We start from the raw sequence: 20,940 nt of genomic DNA on the forward strand, positions 1-20,940 counted from the left end.
CGTTATAGAAGTCTTAATCAGAACACCAACTCGTTCTTATAAATGGAACACACGCGTGTGCTGCTGTGCTTAATCAGCCGTATTATTTGCCATTTGGCAATGGGATACGAAGTTCGTTCCTCAGCTCACTTTTTGTCTTCCGATGTTCTCTTCGTTGCAGCTTATAGGAAAAACAACATGTGTGTTATGTAAACGCTCTTCCGTTTTTGTCGTCTGGAAATTATTCATGGCTAACTAACAGCTGTTTCCCTTGGTCTGTATACCCACGAGTGCATCTGGTGGGGGGAGTAGAGAACTGGCGCTCTGCTGCTGCTGTTGCCAAGTCTTCAACAAATCCTGCTTGGTTCGGGTTCGCTCGGCACATGGCGGCGTTCGGCTTCAGTCGGGTTCTGGCTACCGCTCCTACGGCTGTGTTTGGTGCGCCTGTGACGCCAATCTCGGCCTTACAGGCAGAGACCATTTTCACTTCCCCCTCTCCGCAGCCCATGCTGCAGCCGCATTTCACAGTACACCACGGTTCATGGGAGTACACACTCAGGAACAGGAGCGGATAAGTTCAGTGTATGTGGAAAGTGGTAGTGGGCGGTGACTCATCAGTCAAGGTACTTACTTAAGCACTCGTTAACAAACACTAATCCTGAAGCGGTGACGTAAGACTTACAGTGTTGTCAGTTCTTTAACTACGGTGTGAACGTTTTAGTACATATTACTACAAATTTATTTCTTGCGCTTCGATGTGGAAATGGTTTTGGTGTCACGTGGTAAGTTTTCCATATATTCATATTTCCCGCATTTTTTATTATTTTTTGTCATGTTAAAACGTTCGTAGTTTGTTCATGAAGTTGTTCGACTGTCGGAAGATATACCATTCGCAACTTCCGATGTTAAGAATAGATAGCTATTCCATAGATTAACGCCATTGGAAGAATGTAACCACCATGTTTGTTACATCTTTATGATTGACGTGCGTAAGTTGAGGAACGATGTTTGGGCTTGTATAAGGAATTTGTTGACGTAAACAATTGGTAACTGATCCAGATGAGTGTTGACGGCCGCAGTGCCGAAGTGAACGTGGTAGTTGTATACGTGTGTAACAGTGCTGCTTCAAATGCCGGCACAAGAGAAATGTAGGCAGTGCTTCGATTTAGGAATAATGAAGATCATGTTTATACAGTCAAGATGGCAACGGGTGATTGTTTAATTAGCCTTCTTTTGAAATGTTTAGTGTGCTTTATTATACTTATCGAGTTGGTGAGTATGCAATCATCTCTCTAATATATTTTTTACTGTTGTAGGAGGCTTGCCATGAACATACCTGCAGCATCAAAAACTGGTGAGTAGTTTACGTTGTAGAAGTCGAGTGCAATAGTGATTAACGAGGTATCATCGTAGTTTATTTCTGGTTAAAAGCTTGTTTTGTTTTTTAATTCGAATTTTCCCGAACAGTCCAACGGAGATTCGTTCATAGCTGTAAACAGAATCAAACATTCAATGAAAATCACGAAGATTGCAGTACGATACTCGGCATTATCAATAATTAATTTGTGGTGAAACAGAAGGAAAAATGTTCACGTAGCAGACTGACATTGGCTCGCGTCAACAGTGCATGAACGTAGCTTTGTTGGATTGATCACTTATGTTTAGAATGTGTAAGGGTATTGTATTCAAATCATTATTTAAAAATAACTACTTAGCTGCTTTTTCAGTGATTAACATGTACACAGTGCGTAGTTTCATTGGGAAGATAAGTGAACATTTTCGTATGTGGCATGTACAGTGTTAACGTTGAGAAAGTCACTCTTCGGGGGAAAACAACCTCTTGAAACAAAAAAACGTCCACTTCTGTAGATAGGTGACAATCTGAAACATTGGAGTATATGTGACAACAGACACATAAATCAAATAGTATAGTTATATCTGGATGCAGTTAATTAAAACAGTGTGTTCACCGGTAAAGTAGTATTGCATGTCAGCAGTATTGCGCCCCCCCCCCCCCCCTTCGCATGGTAAAAGAATCGTTGGTGAACTTAAAACAAGCCCGTAGTGTTAGTGCAGGCAAATTTTCAGCACGACTACAAAATTTTGCGTTATGCTTGATTATCATAGTCTTCTGATTGGTGGTCGCATGTTTTAACCTGAATCTTGGTTTCTCGAATTTAGTTTTCGTTTTTCCTTTGCGAGTTGTATGATTGACAGCTATTCTTTATTTCACATGGCATCTGTGATTGTTAGAAGAAGCGACTATAATTGTATTAATTGCAACCACATAAATTGTTGTAAGCTTGTAATAATTTTTTTCTGTCTGAGCATGACAGTGGCCACCCCCGTTCCTTCCCCTTTTCCCTCGGTTATTTATTTATATTCGTATTTGTGATTAGAAGTGGTGTAGTATTTATTTGCTGGTCGTGCTTTTACTTCTGTTTCATCAGTCACTAGAAATGTAGTTTTCTTGTCTGTTGTGTTGGAAATATTTGCTGGCATCAATTGTTGTAGGTCTAGTCAGTCACCATCAGTGGTAGTGTACGGTATCACATGTGGATTTACCCTTGCTCCATTTCTGAGCAACACCATTAATATGAATTTCCAGCATTTTTATCTGTATGCACTGTAAATGTTGATTGCATATTTTTTGACATCTTTGGAAATGCCATTTTTAATTTTCTTATGATGATTTGAAAATGAGTCTCGGCTCGAAACTGTCATCGAATGAATAAAAAGTAAACATTTGGTACTTGACTGGCTTTTTGTTCTACCATTAATATGTTTGAAGGATGCTGTTCTTTCATTTTATGCGAGTGTTTTTAAGCTGAGAATAGCACTGTCACCATTGAAAATAAGTATTGATGTTTAGTGTTGGTTGTTAGTGCTGAAGTGTTCAGGTGAAATGCATTTGGCTTGATAATTTCAAAAATATGTTTATGTAGTATAGGCGGTAAGAGGAAACTGTTAACAGATAATGTAAAAGGTGTAAAACTTTTGGGCGTGTGTAAAATAGTAAAATGAGAATATCACGTAGCGCTCCTTTTCAAGTACTTAAAATGCTGAACCTGTATGGGACGAAATTACAAGTTTTATTGGAAGAGTCTTATTTCTTTTTGTATTTGAGTCATCCACACTTTTCATTGGATTTGCTAGACTTATTGTGATGGTTACAAGCTGGTGCATTCAACAAGACTATAGCTAATTTTTGTTGTGACCTTATTTAGGATTGCTTGTACACCATTTGCCATAATTGATGTTCTCAGTACAATCTTAAACAGGAAAAAATGCGAGAAATTCTTGGTGGGTATGGTAAGACTGTAGCAGGTCTGGTACACAGTGCGCTAGTGAAAAATCAGTATAATTCCCAGATACATTATGTGCAGGGTTCATTTGTTGGCACATCACAACATGTAGTTTTATGTGATATGTTTTTGAAGCTAGCATTTTGTAACAGTGTGCCATAATTATTATTTCTTAAAATAGAGGTGAAGAGGCGGTTTGTTCTGTAGTGTTTCATAGTTATGGTTTTAGTTGAATTAGGTTGGTTGGTTGGTTTGGGGAAGGAGACCAGACAGCGTGGTCATCGGTCTCATCGGATTAGGGAAGGATGGGGAAGGAAGTCGGCCGTGCCCTTTCAGAGGAACCATCCCGGCATTTGCCTGGAGTGATTTAGGGAAATCACGGAAAACCTAAATCAGGATGGCCGGATGCGGGATTGAACCGCCATCCTTCCGAATGCGAGTCCAGTGTCTAACCACTGCGCCACCTCGCTCGGCAGTTGAATTAGGTATTAGGTAACTAATGCAAATGCTTTGCTAATCACGGGTAGTGCTTCTGCACAGCAACGTTAAGAGAGTTATGCTAATTTGACAGTCTTCTGGAGAACGTGAAAGTTAAATCAAAAGCAGAGTTATGACAGAATAGTTGGAGATTGTGTCTGTAAATGAAACAGTTTTAAAAGAGTTAAAGACAATCAAAAATCGTAACAGGCAGGGAAGTGCCTCAAAAGAATTCACTACTGTTGAGCTTGACATTAGGTTGGGGTTGGGTTGTTTGGGGGAAGGAGACCAGACAGCGAGGTCATCGGTCTCATCGGATTAGGGAAGGATGGGGAAGGAAGTCGGCCGTGCCCTTTCAGAGGAACCATCCCGGCATTTGCCTGGAGTGATTTAGGGAAATCACGGAAAACCTAAATCAGGCTGGCCGGACGTGGGATTGAACCGTCATCCTCCCGAATGCGAGTCCAGTGTCTAACCACTGCGCCACCTCGCTCAGTCTTTGACATTAGGCCTACATAAAATGTTGTGTGGTGGTATTTTGTGTGTGTGTGTGTGTGTGTGTGTGTGTGTGTGTGTGTGTGTGTGTGTGTGTGTGTGTGTGTGTCATAGTAGGCCTAATGTGTTGCTTATTTGTGTAGTATATTTAATATTTTTTTTTGGTCGTCTTGGAAGACCTTGTGGATAATCTGAACTTATGAAATCTTAATGCCAATCTGCGGGGGTAATCATTTAGTGTGTTACACAGAATGCCCTACTTTCACAAAGTGAATTTGTGATTTATGCTTAGTGGTAACCAAAGCCACAATGCGAATGTCTGTTGATGCATAATATGCACTTGTTAATTGTTGGTAACTTCAGATCATCAAACTCAACCATACATCAAAAAGTTGAAATGGGATTTTTCTCATTTGATGAATTGTTGTCATTGATCAGAGCTCAGTGATTCTGCAAGGCCTTTAAGAGTGGAAGCTGCTAGTTGTAAATGTAGGTGTCATTACTTAGTACACCATAATATGTGTGAAAATGATTGATGAGACAGGGAGGGTATTAGACTTCATCTGAAGCCACAGGATTGACAATTAATGCTTTTAGTAGTCTTCTGGAGAGGAGATTCAGTTCAGTGAAAAACCACTCACAAACTGTAATTTACTTACCTCTCATTGGCAGGTGCAGATAATGAGTTATCTCCACAGGCAATACTCTTGCAGAGATTTATGTTTGCTTTTGAAAAGAGAGCCATTATTTCTGCTTGTAATAAAACTTCCAAACAATGAAAAGTCCTGGATGGAATAACAAAACTATGGAAAGGATTGACTGCTACTGATCACATAGAGGAGGCACTGAGTCGCAGGCAGGCAAAGTGAAAAAAGATTGCAAAAATTTTAAGCTTTTGAGTAAATCTTTCTTCCAAAGTAGAAAACACACACACACACACACACACACACACACACACACACACACAAAAACCACAAAAAAATTACAACTCGGACAAACATAGCCACTGCCGCCAGCACTCAAAGGCAGTGGCTGTGTGTTTTTGTGTGTGTGTGTGTGTGTGTGTGTGTGTGTGTGTGTGTGTGGAGGGGGGGGGGGTGTGTTCGTGTGTGTGTTCTATTTTGCAAGAAGGACTTTATTCGAAAACCTAATATTTTAGCAGTCTTTTTTTTTTTTTTTGTTGTGCCTCTCTGCAATTCACTTCTTCTAAGTGGTGAATAGGAACCTATCATTTCCAAGTTGTCATAGTAAGATTTTGGTTGTCCTCATGAGTGGAAACATGCAGTTGCCTCAACTAGGAAAGGAATTCTCACAGTAATGGGGATTGAACTTCTCGCATTAATGGAGATTGAACTGCACACACACACACACACACACACACACACACACACACACACACACACACACACAAAAGAAAAATATATATATATATATGCTCTGTGAAATGGTCAAACAATGCAAAGTGGTTTCATTGTACTTCCGTTATGATTGCTTAACATTTCTGTGTTAATATACAAGCACAATGAAGTTAAACTGTATAGAATGCTGTTCTGGGTTTTATGTAAATAGTTTTTTATCTTTATGTAGTTCATGCTGTTTATGTTGGTGCATCAGTGTGCCCAAAAAACCAAAATAACTGTCAAAAAGTTATGAAACAGGTGACTGAAGTTGTTTATGCGCGCGCGCGCACGCACACACACACACACACACACACACACACACACACACACACACACACACACACACAATTTTTCTTTATACTTAAAATAACATAAAATGTAATATTTATTTTAATTGTAATTACACATGTTCAGTATCTCATTTTCATTGATTATTAACAACAACAAAATAATTTTTTGCAGATGTTGCTGCTTCAGACCAGTTCACTGACAGTGGAGTAAGTGAGGGAGAAGATACTGCAGAAGAACAGTGTGTTGGTCGTTTCTACTGCCGTGCATGTAATTATACGGACTTCAAGTCTCGTTACCAGTTTGAGCAGCATCTTTTAAGACATGTCAGTACACCATCTATAGTGGTAGAGCGTCTGGGTCGCTCAGATTTTAGGAGGAGTGTTTCAAGGAAAGCAGTCACCACGCCACGTAAACCAGCTGCTGTAAAGAGCGTCAGCTCCTACATTGTTCCAAAGATCAAAAGCAAGAACTCTCCACTTAAACTTACATTAAAGCTTTCTGCTGAATCTGGGAACAAGGAGCGTTCATTTGAAGTTGTCACCCCAAGGACAGTTCTCTTAGGTCCAGGTGAATGCTTTGCTTTAAACGGTGGTCCACTTGAGCGCATAAAGACGGAGCAGGAGCCTTCAAGCCAGGAAGTGGAGAAACATTCAGTGTCAGGTAAATATTGGTACTGGTATAATGTGAAATCTGTTTGTTGTTCATTCTCAGAGCGTAATTGTGAGTTAAGGTTTGGGAAAGTTTCATGCAATTTGATGAAATAGCTTTTTGAAATATGGTATGATTACATTGGGGGAGGGGGCAAACAGCGAGGTCATCAGTCCCGTTGGATTAGGGAAGGAAATTGGCCATGCCCTTTCGAAGGAACCACCTTGGCATTTGCCTGAAGCAATTCAGGGAGATCACGGAAAACTAAATCAGGATGGCAGGGCGTGGGTTTGAACCGTTGTTCTTCCGATTGTGAATCCAGTGTGCTAACCGCTGTGCCACCTTGCTCGGTAATATAGTGTGGTTTTAGGTAATGTATGCCATTATCTTTCTTGAAAGTTCTTCTGAGACGATGAAAAAGTGGTACGTGTAGTTCTTTGTGTACTGGTTCAATAATTTTGTTTTCTGCTACCAACAAATGCATTGTTGAAAGTTTATCCTCTGCTCACATTGCCATATGAATATCATTATTAATGTAATTACTGCTTATATTATTACTGCTGTAGTATGAACAGAATACTGCTCGTGTACAATATTATTTTCCTTTATTTAGCTTATAGTATTTGAACACCCACAGGTGTGGAGGGGCCAGGGGAAGACGTGCCTGCTCCTGAGCAAGGCTCAGGAGCTGAACAGGCACAAGAAGAACCACAACAGCCTCGCAGTGAAACTGCGAGTCCTGAGGAGGGAGGGACAGCGCAGGACACATCCACACGGAACACTACCGAAGAGTCCAACGAGGCCGAAACTGAAGATTTTGTACCACCAGAAGGATCATTTTCTCCTAATATGGTACAAGTAAATAATGGGGCATTGGTTGACCATACACAGTCATGTTCTCCAGATTTTCCTAGTACCTCACCAAACTTACCAGATGGAGAGCAGCACCTTTCACAACATTGTGATGGTGACGCAACAAATAGTGGTGATAGCCATCGTGACACTGTTTCCGAAGAAAATTCGAACTGTAGAGAAGGCCCACCAAGCCTTGTTAATGAAGACAGTCACCATACCAATTCTAATTTTTCTTGGGCAGATGTATCCTCCACTGGTATGGAAAGCCTCTCTTCTAATTCACAGCCACAGGAAGAGAGGGATCCACTTATGCTTCCGGAGCAAGGCCAGCAGGGAATGATGCAGGTAAATTACGAAATATTACATTTAGTTGTGTTTTTCTCTTTGTTATTGTGTGTCAGCATGTACTTTTATTCAAAAGTTTCTTCCAATCTCTTTTTTAAACTTTTGTTTCTGCTTGAATATGGATTTTTAGTTTATTTCTACAAATTTTATTGGCTGACAGTTGTAGTTTTTGAGCCATTTCTTACTAAAGTAAAGCTGATAAACTGCACTCCTATACATGCGTGACCACATGGCTGTGGGTCGGAAAAAAAATCCTCTCTTTTTCACTTTACGTTGTTTATTATGTTTTGCCAACCTTGAAATCTTTAAACTAGCTGAATTAATTTACTGTCATTTTGGCACTTCTGGTACTACAATATACTGTGGGGTAGCCTGTAAGGATTTGGTTTTGTCCCACTTCGCCTTCTTGTGCAGTGGAGCATCATTCTCAACCGTGGCCCAATGTGTTGACTGTAATCTGCAATATCCTACTGAAGTTCATCCCTTTGACCAATGGATTGCCTGTTTTAGTATGTGGAAATAGCAAATAACTCAGTACTTCCATTTCTTGAAATCTCAGTATGTAGGAGGTTTGAAAACTTTTAGTTGGCAAGAGATTTTGTTTACAGAAGCTAAAAATTTCATATTGTTTTGTAGAAATGTAGCAAAAACTTGCTTGATTGGGACTATGAAGTATGATTGTAATGCATTACATTTCAACTGTTAATGTTATATTACACGAATACCTACAAACCACTGTACATTGTATGGCAGGAGGTACTTCATGGGTATATAATTCAGTATGAGGACAAATACCTGTTATCTTATTTGTTGTTGGTCTTTTAGTGAGGTGTGGTATTGGAGCACTAGAATTACTGCACTCCTTTCCTTGAATACTGGTTCTTCACATCTGCATGAAAGATCTCTTGGAGAACATTATCACCTTTCTCCCAAAGATTTTCATAAGTTCTGTGAGTATTTGTATCATGCTTAGTTGATAAGGAGGCAAAATGGTGCACTTGTACTTTATGACCAGCTGTGTTAGTCTTTTCATCTGGCTTTTGCAGGTATGAGACAGCCCAGAACCCTTCTAGCAAATCGGAATGTCTTTCGTCACTGTTGATTTAAAGTGTTGATACCATTTTATAGGGCTTCATGTTATTACTCAAAGATATTGAGGTGAAATAACTAGCTCCAAAAACTTACTCTGATCTTCTAATTGGATGCAATTGGTTTCATTTTTTTCTTTTTTTTATGAGGTTTATCATGCTGCAGTAAAACCCAGGTTTTGTGACCGTAGTTTGGTTTGCATGCAGAGCTGTTTATCCCTTTAAACTGGCGAACAAATTAGTTAGCAGGCCAGAGGAATTATTGCCTCCAATTTAAACATGTAGTATAAAGAGATGTGGTGATCAAGCCATTACCTCCGGAAATAAGATTATGTACAACACTAAAGGGAAGGAATAAGTTGATGTATTCATCAAATGTAGGAAGCTTTCAAATTTTTGAATATTACATTGTTCCAGATCTAAATTTAATTCTCCTGAGGAAAGAAAAGAAGTTCAAGAAAAGTAGCAAGCAGGCAGGTCAGTTACAATATGGTCGAGAAGTGGCAATGTTTCTACAGCCACTGATTCTGTATCATCTATTTCTAGAACTGTGTCCTCTTACTGGAACATCCCACAGGCACTTATGTCCTTAATTTTTCCCCCTAGCTGCAGTGGTTTCCCTTAACTTGGGCTATGAGCATTCTGCTCCTTTTCCCATTTTTAATACCGTGTCTCCATCTTACCCAAAAGAATGAACCTAGCTGTTGAAAGATATACTGATCTTTTTCTTTAATTGGATGTTCATCCATTTTGTCAACCCCTCACTCTTCCCATCTTTTATCCTTCTCCCCTCCCCCCCTCCCCCCTCCGTCATCTGAGTTTTATCATGTTTTTTGAACATTGACACAGTACTCTTACACCTGTCATGGTGGTTTTTGTTTTGTAAGAGTGTCATACTTTGTCATAGCAAATACTCATCACTGGTCTTCTAGATGAAAATTCAATGAATGAATGAACAGAATATCAGAGAGGGTGTACATGCCTGGGGCAGCCGGCAAATGTGGGAAGCTCCTGAGGAGTTCTTTGAATTGTAATTTCAACTGATAAGAGCTGACACTCATACAAGAATTTTACTTCAGGCACTTACTGCAGGATAATACTACAGCAAATAAAATTTAAAGTGCAAAGAAAATGCACCATTTACAACAACAAAACACTGTGTGCACACCAGCGTCTGCTGACAGCAACTATGTCAAAGGCTTTAGGACGAAGACTGTGCAATACTTCATAAAAGGAACTGCTTTCAGTGAGCGTGACATTACAACTATGTAAATTGGTTGTGGGGAAAATACTGTGAATGGTGGTGTGAGAAGCATTACTTCCTAAGTAAATTTCCTTTTGCACAAGATTAATTATGTTATGTGCAGGAATGTGCGATGAATTTCGTGAATCACAGTGTATTTGACTATCATGCAAAATTTAAGCCTTTGAGGACCACCCATGTAGAATAATTATGTTACATGTAGGTACATGCGATGAATTTCTTAAATGACAGTGTGTTTGACCCTCGTGCAAAGTTTGGCACTCTGAGGACCAGCCACATAGAAAAATTTCAGGGCCAGAAGACCATACATTTATGTAATTATTTATAATTCTACTGGCATATTTGTGTTTGATTTATCTTAAAGGCTAACACATGCAAGATACTGTATGTGAAAACTTAGTTTCTCTTGTAGCTATTCTGTACATAAATTAATTTAAACCATTAACTTTCCCTGTTGTGTGATTGCACTACTTAACACAATGATGTTGCTGTGTCTGACATCACATGTCTAATGCTGTGAATACCAGCTGTTGGCTGGTGAGATCATGTGACGTGAGCTATGATTGGCTGACAAAAGCGCATGGCTATCTCAGTTTCAGTGCTTCGAAAACTGACAAGCTGTGTTTGGTGGAACTTGTATTTGTACTTTTGTAATATGAAAATATTCAGTGTACATGTTGCTGCGCATCAAAGATCTTCCCAAAATGTGTTGTTTTATTTGCTGGCTTTTGTTCCTAAAGTGTCAGGAAGCTCTATGCCGGTGTAGAAAACTATTACCAATTAAAAGATTCATATGTTTTATAGATCTAAGGGAAAGTATATTGTTACATAATGTGCAAAATCGTATTTTCATGTGGGAAAAATGTTTTTTTATTCGTAAATTTGTTTTCCTTGTCTGTGTACGCATCCTGTCAATGCATTTACGTTATTGACAATGCTTTTTGTTTGTTTGTTTTAAAACATTCTGGGACAAATTTGTAGCAGAACCCTTTTATAAAAGATTATGAAGTAGGTAACTCTCCATTATACATTACTAATTTTGTGAAACACAGAGTAGGCGCGAGTTGTGTCACAGAACTGAAATAGTCACTTTCTAATGACGATAAACATACTACTTAACTTTGGGGATGTAAAAAAGTTCATCTTTATTGCAGTTAAACCACAGGCATTTGACAATTATTAACTGTGAGTCCATTCGATTTTCTTTATGTAACGTAGGAGAGATTGGTTTTTACAATCTGTAAACAAATATTGACAATACTGCCACTGTCTTTGTAACTAGGAATGAGGGACTCTGTATTTTTCATTTAACGTTGTGTGTCTCTTGGAGGTAGGTCCAGTTTTCATAAGTATATATATCGATAGCCAGGCATGAGTTAATGATAGGAGAGGGTCATAAAGTACTCTGTTAACTTGCAGTAAGATTTTCATGATTATGATGTTTATTTGTCTTCAAAGAATGTTTGAGGTCTCTTTCAAGATCATCAACATGATATGTCACTGGGCTTTTGCTCAGAGTTCAAAAATTGTCTTGATTTTGTTATAGTCTTCATTTTGTGACAAAATTTACATAGTAAACCGTTGTGGTCTTCAAACCCGTCTTCGGGCTGTTGACTCCCTCTCTTAACTCAGTCACGTTTTCGGTGTGTGCAGCTGCTGCTCCTAGTCTACTATATGTTTGTATCAAAATTTGTGCAGCATTTTTGTGGACTGTATATTTGTGCAAGTTATTGTTAATGCACACCAGGAGCGTTTATCAAATAAAAATGAAAGTGCATTTGAATACATTGAAGAGAATGGGTGGTGACTTCTATGGGGCACAGATTAGTAGGGACTGGAAAAATTTGCATTTTGTGGTAAATCCGAAATAGATGTGAATTCTGCCTCAAAATACGAAAACATGAAAAACATGAAATTACTTAATAAACACTACTTCATTGTATCTAGATGAACTATTTTATTATAGATAGTTTGAAATAGTCTTATTTTCTGCATATAAATATGGAAAATGTGAACAATTATCTGTTACTGGTGTTGTAAACCATCTGGCAAAGCCCAGTTTGAAAAAGTAATGTGCATAAAAACCTCTGTGCAAAATAAAAAGTATATGAATGCGGCGACATACCAATACGCTCAATGATCTGATGCCATGCCACTTGTGAGTGCTTGAATGGTCTATTTAAGATGCCGCATAGTACATAATAATCAGGTGTGGTATGTAGAATTTTATAACAAAGAAACGTGTACGTTTGTTAAATAAAGCTCAAAAGCTGGTATAATTGGACACTTTTAACATGGAAGATTGGGTGACTGTGGTTTTGTCAAATACTGCTAGAGGTCTGGCCTGTACCTGTTCCCAGTTGCTTAGTGTCGTGCATTGCTCATTGTTCTCTTTTCTTATTTTGAAATACGTGAAGCTACTAATCCTGGTCCATCACGGATTTAGATTATGACCCTTACAACACCGTAAGAGGTTGGTGATCAGTGTAACATCATCTGTTCTGCTGTAGGCTGCTGTCCCCTGAGACAGCGCTTGTTTCCACTCACCACTCCTCTCACATCTGGCGGTCAGAATTCTACTTTGTTCACACTCAGGGCCACCTGCTGCTATAGCGATTGGAAAGCAAAATCTGTAACATTTTTGACTACGCTGAAATTCTTCCCCTACCGTTATAATAGAGTTACTGTATGTTCAGTTCTGCTTCTACGCTGAATGACCGTGAAAGGTTGAAATTAATAGTGTGCAGATTTTGAAATCATCAAATTGGGCAAGAAAAGACAAATAATGTCCAGAAACACCCTAAATCGGAGACGCATTCAGCTAACTGGTGGGAAAATGTTGCTTTTCAACAGAACAGTCATTTTTGAAAGCTTCAGAACAACCAGTTGAAGAAACCAAAGGCCGTTTCGGAGAAGAAAAGGAGTCTCCACCCCCCCCCCCCCCCCCCCCCCCCCGAAAGCAAACATTTGAATCAAAAAGTTCCCAGCAATTTCAACAAACTTAGGCTTTGTTTGCCTCCATGTATGCAGCATAATAACCTGTTAAATGTACGTGTCTAATCATTTACAGACAAAAAATGTAAATTAAATAATAGGTGTGTAATTAGCAAAAAAAAAAAAAAAAAAAAGTGAATTTTGCCAAAAATAGATGCTACATTTTCTGGTCCCCATGAGCGAGGATGTAAGTAGTGAGAATAGTGGGTAGTTTGTCTTTGTGGATCAAAACACTCATATTGCTCACTCACACGTACATTTAACAGGTTATTATGCTGCATACATGGAGGCAAACAAAGCCTAAGTTTGTTGAAATTGCTGGGAACTTTTTGATTCAAATGTTTGCTTAACTCACTATCAAATTTCTCATTTGTGTAAACATGAAGTTGCTGAAAATTTGAGGAGACTGAATATTTAAATCCATGGCATTGTGTGTTTGCCTAGCATAACGAGTTCTTGAAAGCCTGAAAACATTGAAAATGCACTGCCTGTGGACAAGCATTGCTGATAAGCACATTAACTCCATTCAGTCTCAGTGAAGGCAGACAATTTTAAACTTTTTGTAAAATTTGTTTGTTTTGCCAGAATAAGTTATGGGCACTGTGTCCATTTCATTATTCACTGAAGAACCGGAATGAAGGCCTTCAATTAAAGGAACTGCACTGAGCAATGTTAACCAGTGAAGGGGAAAATTCCTTGAATCATACCACCACCTGTTATCATGTATGTCTGTCAGTTAACATAAAATTTTTTGCCTGTAGACCAGTGTCTTACAAATCACTGTGACTGGATGAATAAAACTGGCTTTACAGCCACAGTTACATTTTCCAAAACATCCAGTTTTATTCATACAGTTGTACATGGCCTATCTGGAATAATGGTTGTTGGTTGCAAGTTTATGCTTTAAGACAATGGATTGTGCTGTCACCAGAAGCTCCAGCACAGTCTCTCGCATCTTCCATGACACTGTTGTAGATACATGGAAATGTTTCAACACAGAGTGTAGTTAGACACAGACGGAATAAATTGTTGCCATACCTATAAAGACAACAAAATTTTGGAAAAATTCAGATCTATTCAAAAACAGTTCTTTTTCAGGGCTGCACAGATTATTTTCGTACATAAATTGGTGTTACTTTCACTTCAATTGACTGGCTGTCTGTTTGTAAGCATAATTACAGCTTTCTTGGTTTGGTCAACATTGTTCAGCAAATGTGTATGAATATAAGTTTATAGCACATACAGTTTGGCTTAATTTGTGCACTAAATTGTCATCTGTACTATAGCCCAGCACACACATGCATGAATCCCCAAATTGTTTTCTAGCTTCATGTTACACTCCATACTCCAATGAGCAGTCCTGCTTCCAACATTCTATACGCACTGCCTTTTTGAGGCAACTGTGACTGCTTGCCGCTAAAGAAACAAATGCAACCCTATCGATGGACTGCCGGTACATACAATATGCAGTGTATGTAGTGACAGTTATTTTAGCATGTGATGCTGATCTGCATCTGGAAAATTTTATGTTAAATGGGTTTGACTCCACTCGACCGCCATCCTTATACACCAGACCTGTTTGTACTGTGATTTTAATCTTTTTTTATCACTTCTGAAATTAAACAGAGCATTATGGAAAACTTGCGTGCAATGGGCTAGTGATACACATTATAACTTTCTACAGTATGATATCCAGCTGTAAAAGAAAGTTGTCACAACCAGGATACCTGTAGTCAGTTTCATTTTGACACACTTCCCCTTTGGCACACTCCCAGCAAACACAAGTATTTGATCTGGTTTTTGACTTCATTGCTATAGTCAGGGGTGCAGCAAGTATTGATTGGGCAAGCAGTGTTCCAAATGTTTGGACACTATACATTAATATCAAAGTTTTCTGTGGGTGGTTAAAGCTAAATGACTATCTATACAGAATCCAGGATTAGTCCCAGCTTGTTTGAATTTGTGGCGGTTCAGATGTTCTGAAACTAGTTTTCACCAAACCTTCTTGATTTTAGTAGTGTGTGAAGCTTCAGGCTGCAGTCCTGATTGTTTATCAGTTGTGTTTATGCCAGTCTTGTCTTTTGCTTGCAGTTGTAATTGTGTCATTTGGATGATTAGATTTACTGGTAGCTATTCAACAGGATATTGTCATAACTAAAGCTGTTATTAACCTGAAGGTTGGCTTGAGCACCACACTGCTTTGTTAGGCATAGTCCTTTTGGAGGTGGTGTGCCATTACCTTACTCCAACCTTTGACCTAACTTAAGTAGCCAATAGGAGAACTTACAGTTAAATGTAGGTTCCAAACCACGACACATCATACAACTTTTCAAGTTAATTAACATTTTCAGGGGTGAAAGGCATTAAAAAAGATGTACAAATCGTAGGACCGACTGAAATTGAACTTAATGCTTTTAGATCCTTGGTCCTTTCCGTACCACCGATCCGTATACTTGTTGTGTCATGCAAATAACATGCCATGGACTCGGATTTTCTTTGGGATGTGACCTCATTAAATTTATATGAAAATGAGCTCACCTTAAATCAGTAGCTGTGTTATGGGAAATTGAAAAGTGTTAATGTTATGAAACTGGGGTTATACTGTACTTTTCTGTTTTTGAAAACACATAGTGATGTTTTGTGATCATATCACTCTTGTGTATTTTTGTTTATTTGTTTTGTGTTTGACATTTATTAGCTTCATTGCAACACCAGATTCAATTTTTTTAATCAGTACTGAGATTTTGCTAGTTTTATGTTTATGGTTACAACTTTACTTTGCAATTTGCTTCATCATTTTCTTGTGCATGGCACTCAGTGACATACGTGACTGTGGTTATGCCTATTTCAATTCAGTTTACTTTATTATTTTACTAATAGCACCTGCACAAAACGTTTCACAGCTGCAACCATACCTGCAGGGTGACGAGAATGCTGGATCCATCCTGGGCCTGGGTGGTCCCCCTCCCGATGCGGTGGGAGTCCCACCTGGAGGTGACAGCTCCGATCCCTTGCTGCGAGGCTTCATGTGTGAGCAGCCACCGGCAGAAAAAACTGCAGTTCCCGTGGCTGTTTCGGAAGCAGGGAGTATGGAAAGTCTCGGTCTGGGGTCAGAATACATCTCACTGGAACGCCTTGGGGACGGAAGTAGTCAGGTGTCTTCTGGCTCATTTTACTGTGATGTCTGTGGAGAGCGTGCACCCGATCACTCTGCCTTGGAAGATCACCGAACCCGAGCATGTCACTACAAGTGCACGCACTCTGATTGTGGGGGTATGGTGCTAGCAACGGCAGATGAACTCCTGGCGCATCAGAATGCTTGCCACGGGGGTCCTCCGCCTCCACCTCCGCCACCACAGTACATTCACGCTGTGCCGGTGGAGCAGCTCTCCCAGCCAGTTCAGCGTCTTCCTGCACCAGTCTCCATGTCTCAGCCACCACAGCTTCTGCCTGCTTCACAACAACAGGTATCAGGCTCTGTACATTTATGATACAATGGTATATGTGTAACAACATTATGGGCTGTGATAACTTTATTCTGATGTTAATGATAACTGTTCATCAGTTACATCCTCTCAAATTGCAAATCAGCAGAAATGCGTTGCAATGTTAAAGAATTTCAAGAAATTATTATCTTCATTTAATTAGTGGGAAGAACCTGCAAAGTTTGAAAAGACTTGTGGAATTTATAGTACTGATTGTCCTGACAAGATCTCTCCAGTTCCGTGTTGGAAGAATCGTCTGCTGACAGTGTCTGTAGAGTAGCGCATTGTAGTCTTAGGTTTCGCTCAACAGATGAAGTATAAATATGCGATTGCATTAATCAGTAACACACAGCAAAAAATTTTACTAGTTTTGTCAAAGTAAGTTATACAAATCTTTTTGAGATAATTCAACAGGTGAGCAAAGTAATGCATCTTTCCCTTAGAACAAAGTAATGTATCTGTCCCTTAGAGTAAAGTAGCACATCTTTCCCATAATGCTGCAGCTTTCATATAACTTGTTCAAAGACAATGTTTCAGTTCAGAGTGAACATCAGAACTGAAATATTGATCATTCAGAATTGGTCAATTTGAGCAAACAGATGAATGTCCCATAATAATGGGTCTTGAATGAATAAATGATGAAGATTAAAAACTGTAATCATCATAATTTACTTTTGACAGCCATTGCTGGATGTAGGCTGCTTTCAGACTTCATGCATTATGTTCTTCTGCCACACCAGCACAATAGTGGTGTGCACATAAGAATGTGGGAGATGGGATGGTGTGCAGTGGTAGGGGGGAGTGTACCAGATAACCCTCCAGCCAGTAGCATAATTTTGAAGCATGTGATTCATGGTGTATGGTGAAGGTAATTATTCACAGTAGTGTTCACTTTGGGTGGCATAAAACAAACACAAGAAATATTAGTGGCAACAGTAGTTTTCCAAACGTATATATTGTTCTCGGGAAAGTCAGTAGCAGAATCAATGGCCCAATGTGGCGCTTATCTCAGCATTGCCAGAGATTATTGTTGTTGTCGTTGTTGCTATCAGTCCAGAGACTGGTTTGATGCAGCTATCTATGCTACTTTATCCTATCTAATCTTCAGCATTCTTCTGTACCACCACATTTTGAAAGCTTCTATTCTCTTCTTATTTATTTATCATCCATGTTTCACTTCCATACATGGCTACACTCCATAAAAATACGAGGGTAATCCCAAAAGTAAGGTCTCCTATATTTTTTATAAGTACATAGACCTGTTTTTTTCTACAATGGTTTACATCAATTTACAGCTTGAACATTTAGCTATTTTGCAGCATAGTCACCATTTCTGTCGTTGCATTTTTGTAGACGCTGTGGTAGTTTTTGTATGCCCATGTCATACCAGCTCGCCACCATGCTATTCAGAAAGTTATGAACCTCTTCTTTCTTTCACCTCGTCATCGGAGCTGAATTGCTTTCTTTTAACTTAGGGAACAGGTGATAGTCACTGGGCGCCAAGTCAGGACTATAGGGTGGGTGGGTGATTATGTTCCACTGAAACTGTTGCAGAAGAGCAGCAGTTTGCCAAGCGATGTGTGGGCAAGCGTTGTCATGAAGAATGTGTACGCCCTTGCTCAACGTTCCTCTTCTCCCGTTCTGAATTGCCCGTTTGAGTTTTTTCAGAGTCTCACAGTACCTGTCAGCATTAATTGTGGTTCCAGTGGGCATAAAGTTGACCAACAATACCCCTTTCCAATCCCAAAAAGCGGTTGTCATGACTTTACCAGCAGACTGTGTTTGTTTGATTTTCCGCAGCTTTGGTGAAGAAGGATGCCGCCACTGGTGTGATTGTTGCTTGGTTTCAGATGTAAAGTAGTATGCCCAGGTTTCGTCATCCGTGACAATTGAGTCCAGAAAGTTGTCCTGTTCTGCTGCAAGGCAGTGTAGAAATGCACGGGAAACATCATCTCGTTGCCGCTTGTGGTCTTCATTCAGCATCCGTGGCACCCATCTTGCGCACACCTTCTGGTAGTTCAATGTTTCCGTTAAAATTCTGTGAGTGGTGCTTCGGGAAACCTCAGGAACCAATGTGCAGAGATCATCCAGGGTGATCCGCCGATCTTCACGCATGCTTTGCTCAGCCTTCAACACTGTCTCCTAGAAATTGACATTCTTCCGCTCCTTTGTTCACTGTGATTTTTGGTCCAACCAGCTGCAAACTCTCTACACCACCTAGGAACATTTTTGACATCCATGCATGAATCACCATACATTTCCGTCAATTGGCGATGGATTTCAGTCGGCGCAGTGCCCTTTTCGTTCAAGCTACCAAGCCAAGACAACGTGTCACACAGCACGTGAAGCACTTTTCATAACAGTGTGACCAAATGCCACACAGAGTTTTGGACTTACAGAAAAATAGGAGACCTCGTACTTTTACAAAACACTACCTGACACTTAAATCTATACTCAGTGTTAACAAATTGTCTTCTTCAGAAACGCTTTCCTTGCCATTGTCAGTTTACATTTTATATCCTCTACTTCAACCATCATCAGTTATTTTGCTCCCCTAACAGCAAAACTCATAAACTCATTTACTACTTTCAGTGTCTCATTTCCTAATCTAATTCCCTCAGCATCACCTGATTTAATTTCACTTCATTCCACGATCCTTGGTTTGCTTTTGTTGATGTTCATTCCATATCCTCCTTTCAAGACACTGTCCATTCCGTTCAAATCCTCTTCCAGGTCCTTTTCTGCCTCCGACAGAATTACAATGTCATCAGAAAACCTCAAAATTTTTATTTCTTCTCCATAGATTTTAATTCCTACACCAGATTTTTCTTTTGTTTCCTTTACTGCTTGCTCAATATACAAATTGAATAACATTGCAGATAGACTTCAACCCTGTCACATTCCCTTCCCAACCACTGCTTCCCTTTCATGCCCCTCAACTCTTTTAACTGCCCTCTGGTTTCCGTACAAATTGTAAATAGCCTTTTACTCACTGTATTTTACCCCTGCCAACTTCAGAATTTGAAGGAGAATATTCCATTCAACATTGTCAAAAGCTTTCTGTAAGTCTGCAAATGCTAAAAACGTAAGTTTGCCTCTTCGTAAACTACTTTTTGTCTTTCTTTAATTTATCTTCTGAGATAATTTATTTGTTGGGTCAGTATTGGCTCACATGTTCCAACAATTTTACATAATCCAAACTGATCTTCCCCAAGGTTGCCTTAAACATGTTTTTCCATTCGTCTGTAAAGAATTTCAGTTAGTATTTTGCAGCTGTGACTTATTTAACTGATAATTTGGTAATTTTCACCTCTGTTAACACCTTCTTTCTTTGGGATTGGAATTATATTCTTCTTGAAATCTGAGGGTATTTCACCTGTCTCATACATCTTGCTCACCAGATGGCAGAGTTTTGTCATTGCTGGCTCTCCCAAGGCTATCAATAGTTCTAATGGAATGTTGTCTACTCCTGTGGCCTTGTTTCCTACTTTCAGTGCTCTGTCAAATTCTACGTGCAGTATCATATCTCCTGCTTCGTCTTCAGCTACATCCTCTCGCATTTCCATAATATTGCCCTCAAGTACGTCACCCTTGTATAGACCCTGTACATACTCCTTCCACCTTTCTGCTTTCACTTCTTTGCTTAGAACTGGGTTTCCATCTGAGCTCTTCATATTCATACAGATAGTTCTCTTTCCTCCAAAGGTCTCCTTAATTTTCCTGTAGGCAGTATCTATCTTACCCCTAGTGATATATGCCTCTACATCCTTACATTTGTCCTCTAGCCATCCCTGCTTAGCCATTTTGCACTTCCTGTTGATCTCATTTTTGAGACGCTTGTATTCCTTCTTGCTTGCTTCATTGACTACATTTTTGTATTTTCTCCATTCATCAATTAAAGTCAATATCTCTTCTGTTACCCAAAGATTTTTACTAGTCCTCGTCTTTTTACCTACTTGGTCCTCTGCTGCCTTCGCTATTTCATCTCTCAAAGCTACACATTCTTCTTCTACTGTATTTCTTTCCCCTGTTCTTGTCAATCGTTCCATAATGCTCTCCCTGAAACCTTGTACAGCCTCTGATTGTTTCAGTTTATCCAGGTCCCATCTCCTTAAATTCCCACTTTTTTGCAGTTTCTTCAGTCTTAGTCTACAGTTCATAACCAATAAATTGTGGTCAGGGTCCACATCTGCCCCTGGAAATGTCTTACAATTAAAAACCTGATAACTAAATTTCTGTCTTACCACTATATAATGTATCTGGAACCTTCCAGTGTCCCCAGCCCTCTTCCATGTATACAGCCTTCTTTCATGA

At 39.4% G+C, this 20,940-nt stretch overlaps 1 protein-coding gene across 5 annotated transcripts in view; it reads left to right on the forward strand.

The window, feature by feature from the left end:
- The first annotated feature begins 334 nt into the window (after positions 1-334).
- Positions 335-20,940, forward strand: part of LOC124619254 (histone acetyltransferase KAT6A-like) — a 66,046-nt gene continuing 45,440 nt past the window's right edge. The window contains exons 1-5 of one of the 5 annotated variants that reach the window (XM_047145518.1): positions 335-761; positions 1,296-1,333; positions 6,119-6,607; positions 7,233-7,795; positions 16,063-16,608. In XM_047145518.1, coding sequence (XP_047001474.1) covers positions 1,306-1,333; positions 6,119-6,607; positions 7,233-7,795; positions 16,063-16,608 — 1,626 coding nt within the window. In that variant the 5' untranslated portion in view covers positions 335-761; positions 1,296-1,305. Of the gene's footprint in view, positions 762-844; positions 1,190-1,295; positions 1,334-6,118; positions 6,608-7,232; positions 7,796-16,044; positions 16,609-20,940 lie in introns of those variants that run through there. The other 4 variants (XM_047145519.1, XM_047145515.1, XM_047145517.1 and 1 more) reach the window with 4 other exon arrangements.

This window comes from Schistocerca americana, chromosome 6 (assembly GCF_021461395.2).
Source record: "Schistocerca americana isolate TAMUIC-IGC-003095 chromosome 6, iqSchAmer2.1, whole genome shotgun sequence".
In the NCBI taxonomy this organism is placed as follows: domain Eukaryota; kingdom Metazoa; phylum Arthropoda; class Insecta; order Orthoptera; family Acrididae; genus Schistocerca; species Schistocerca americana.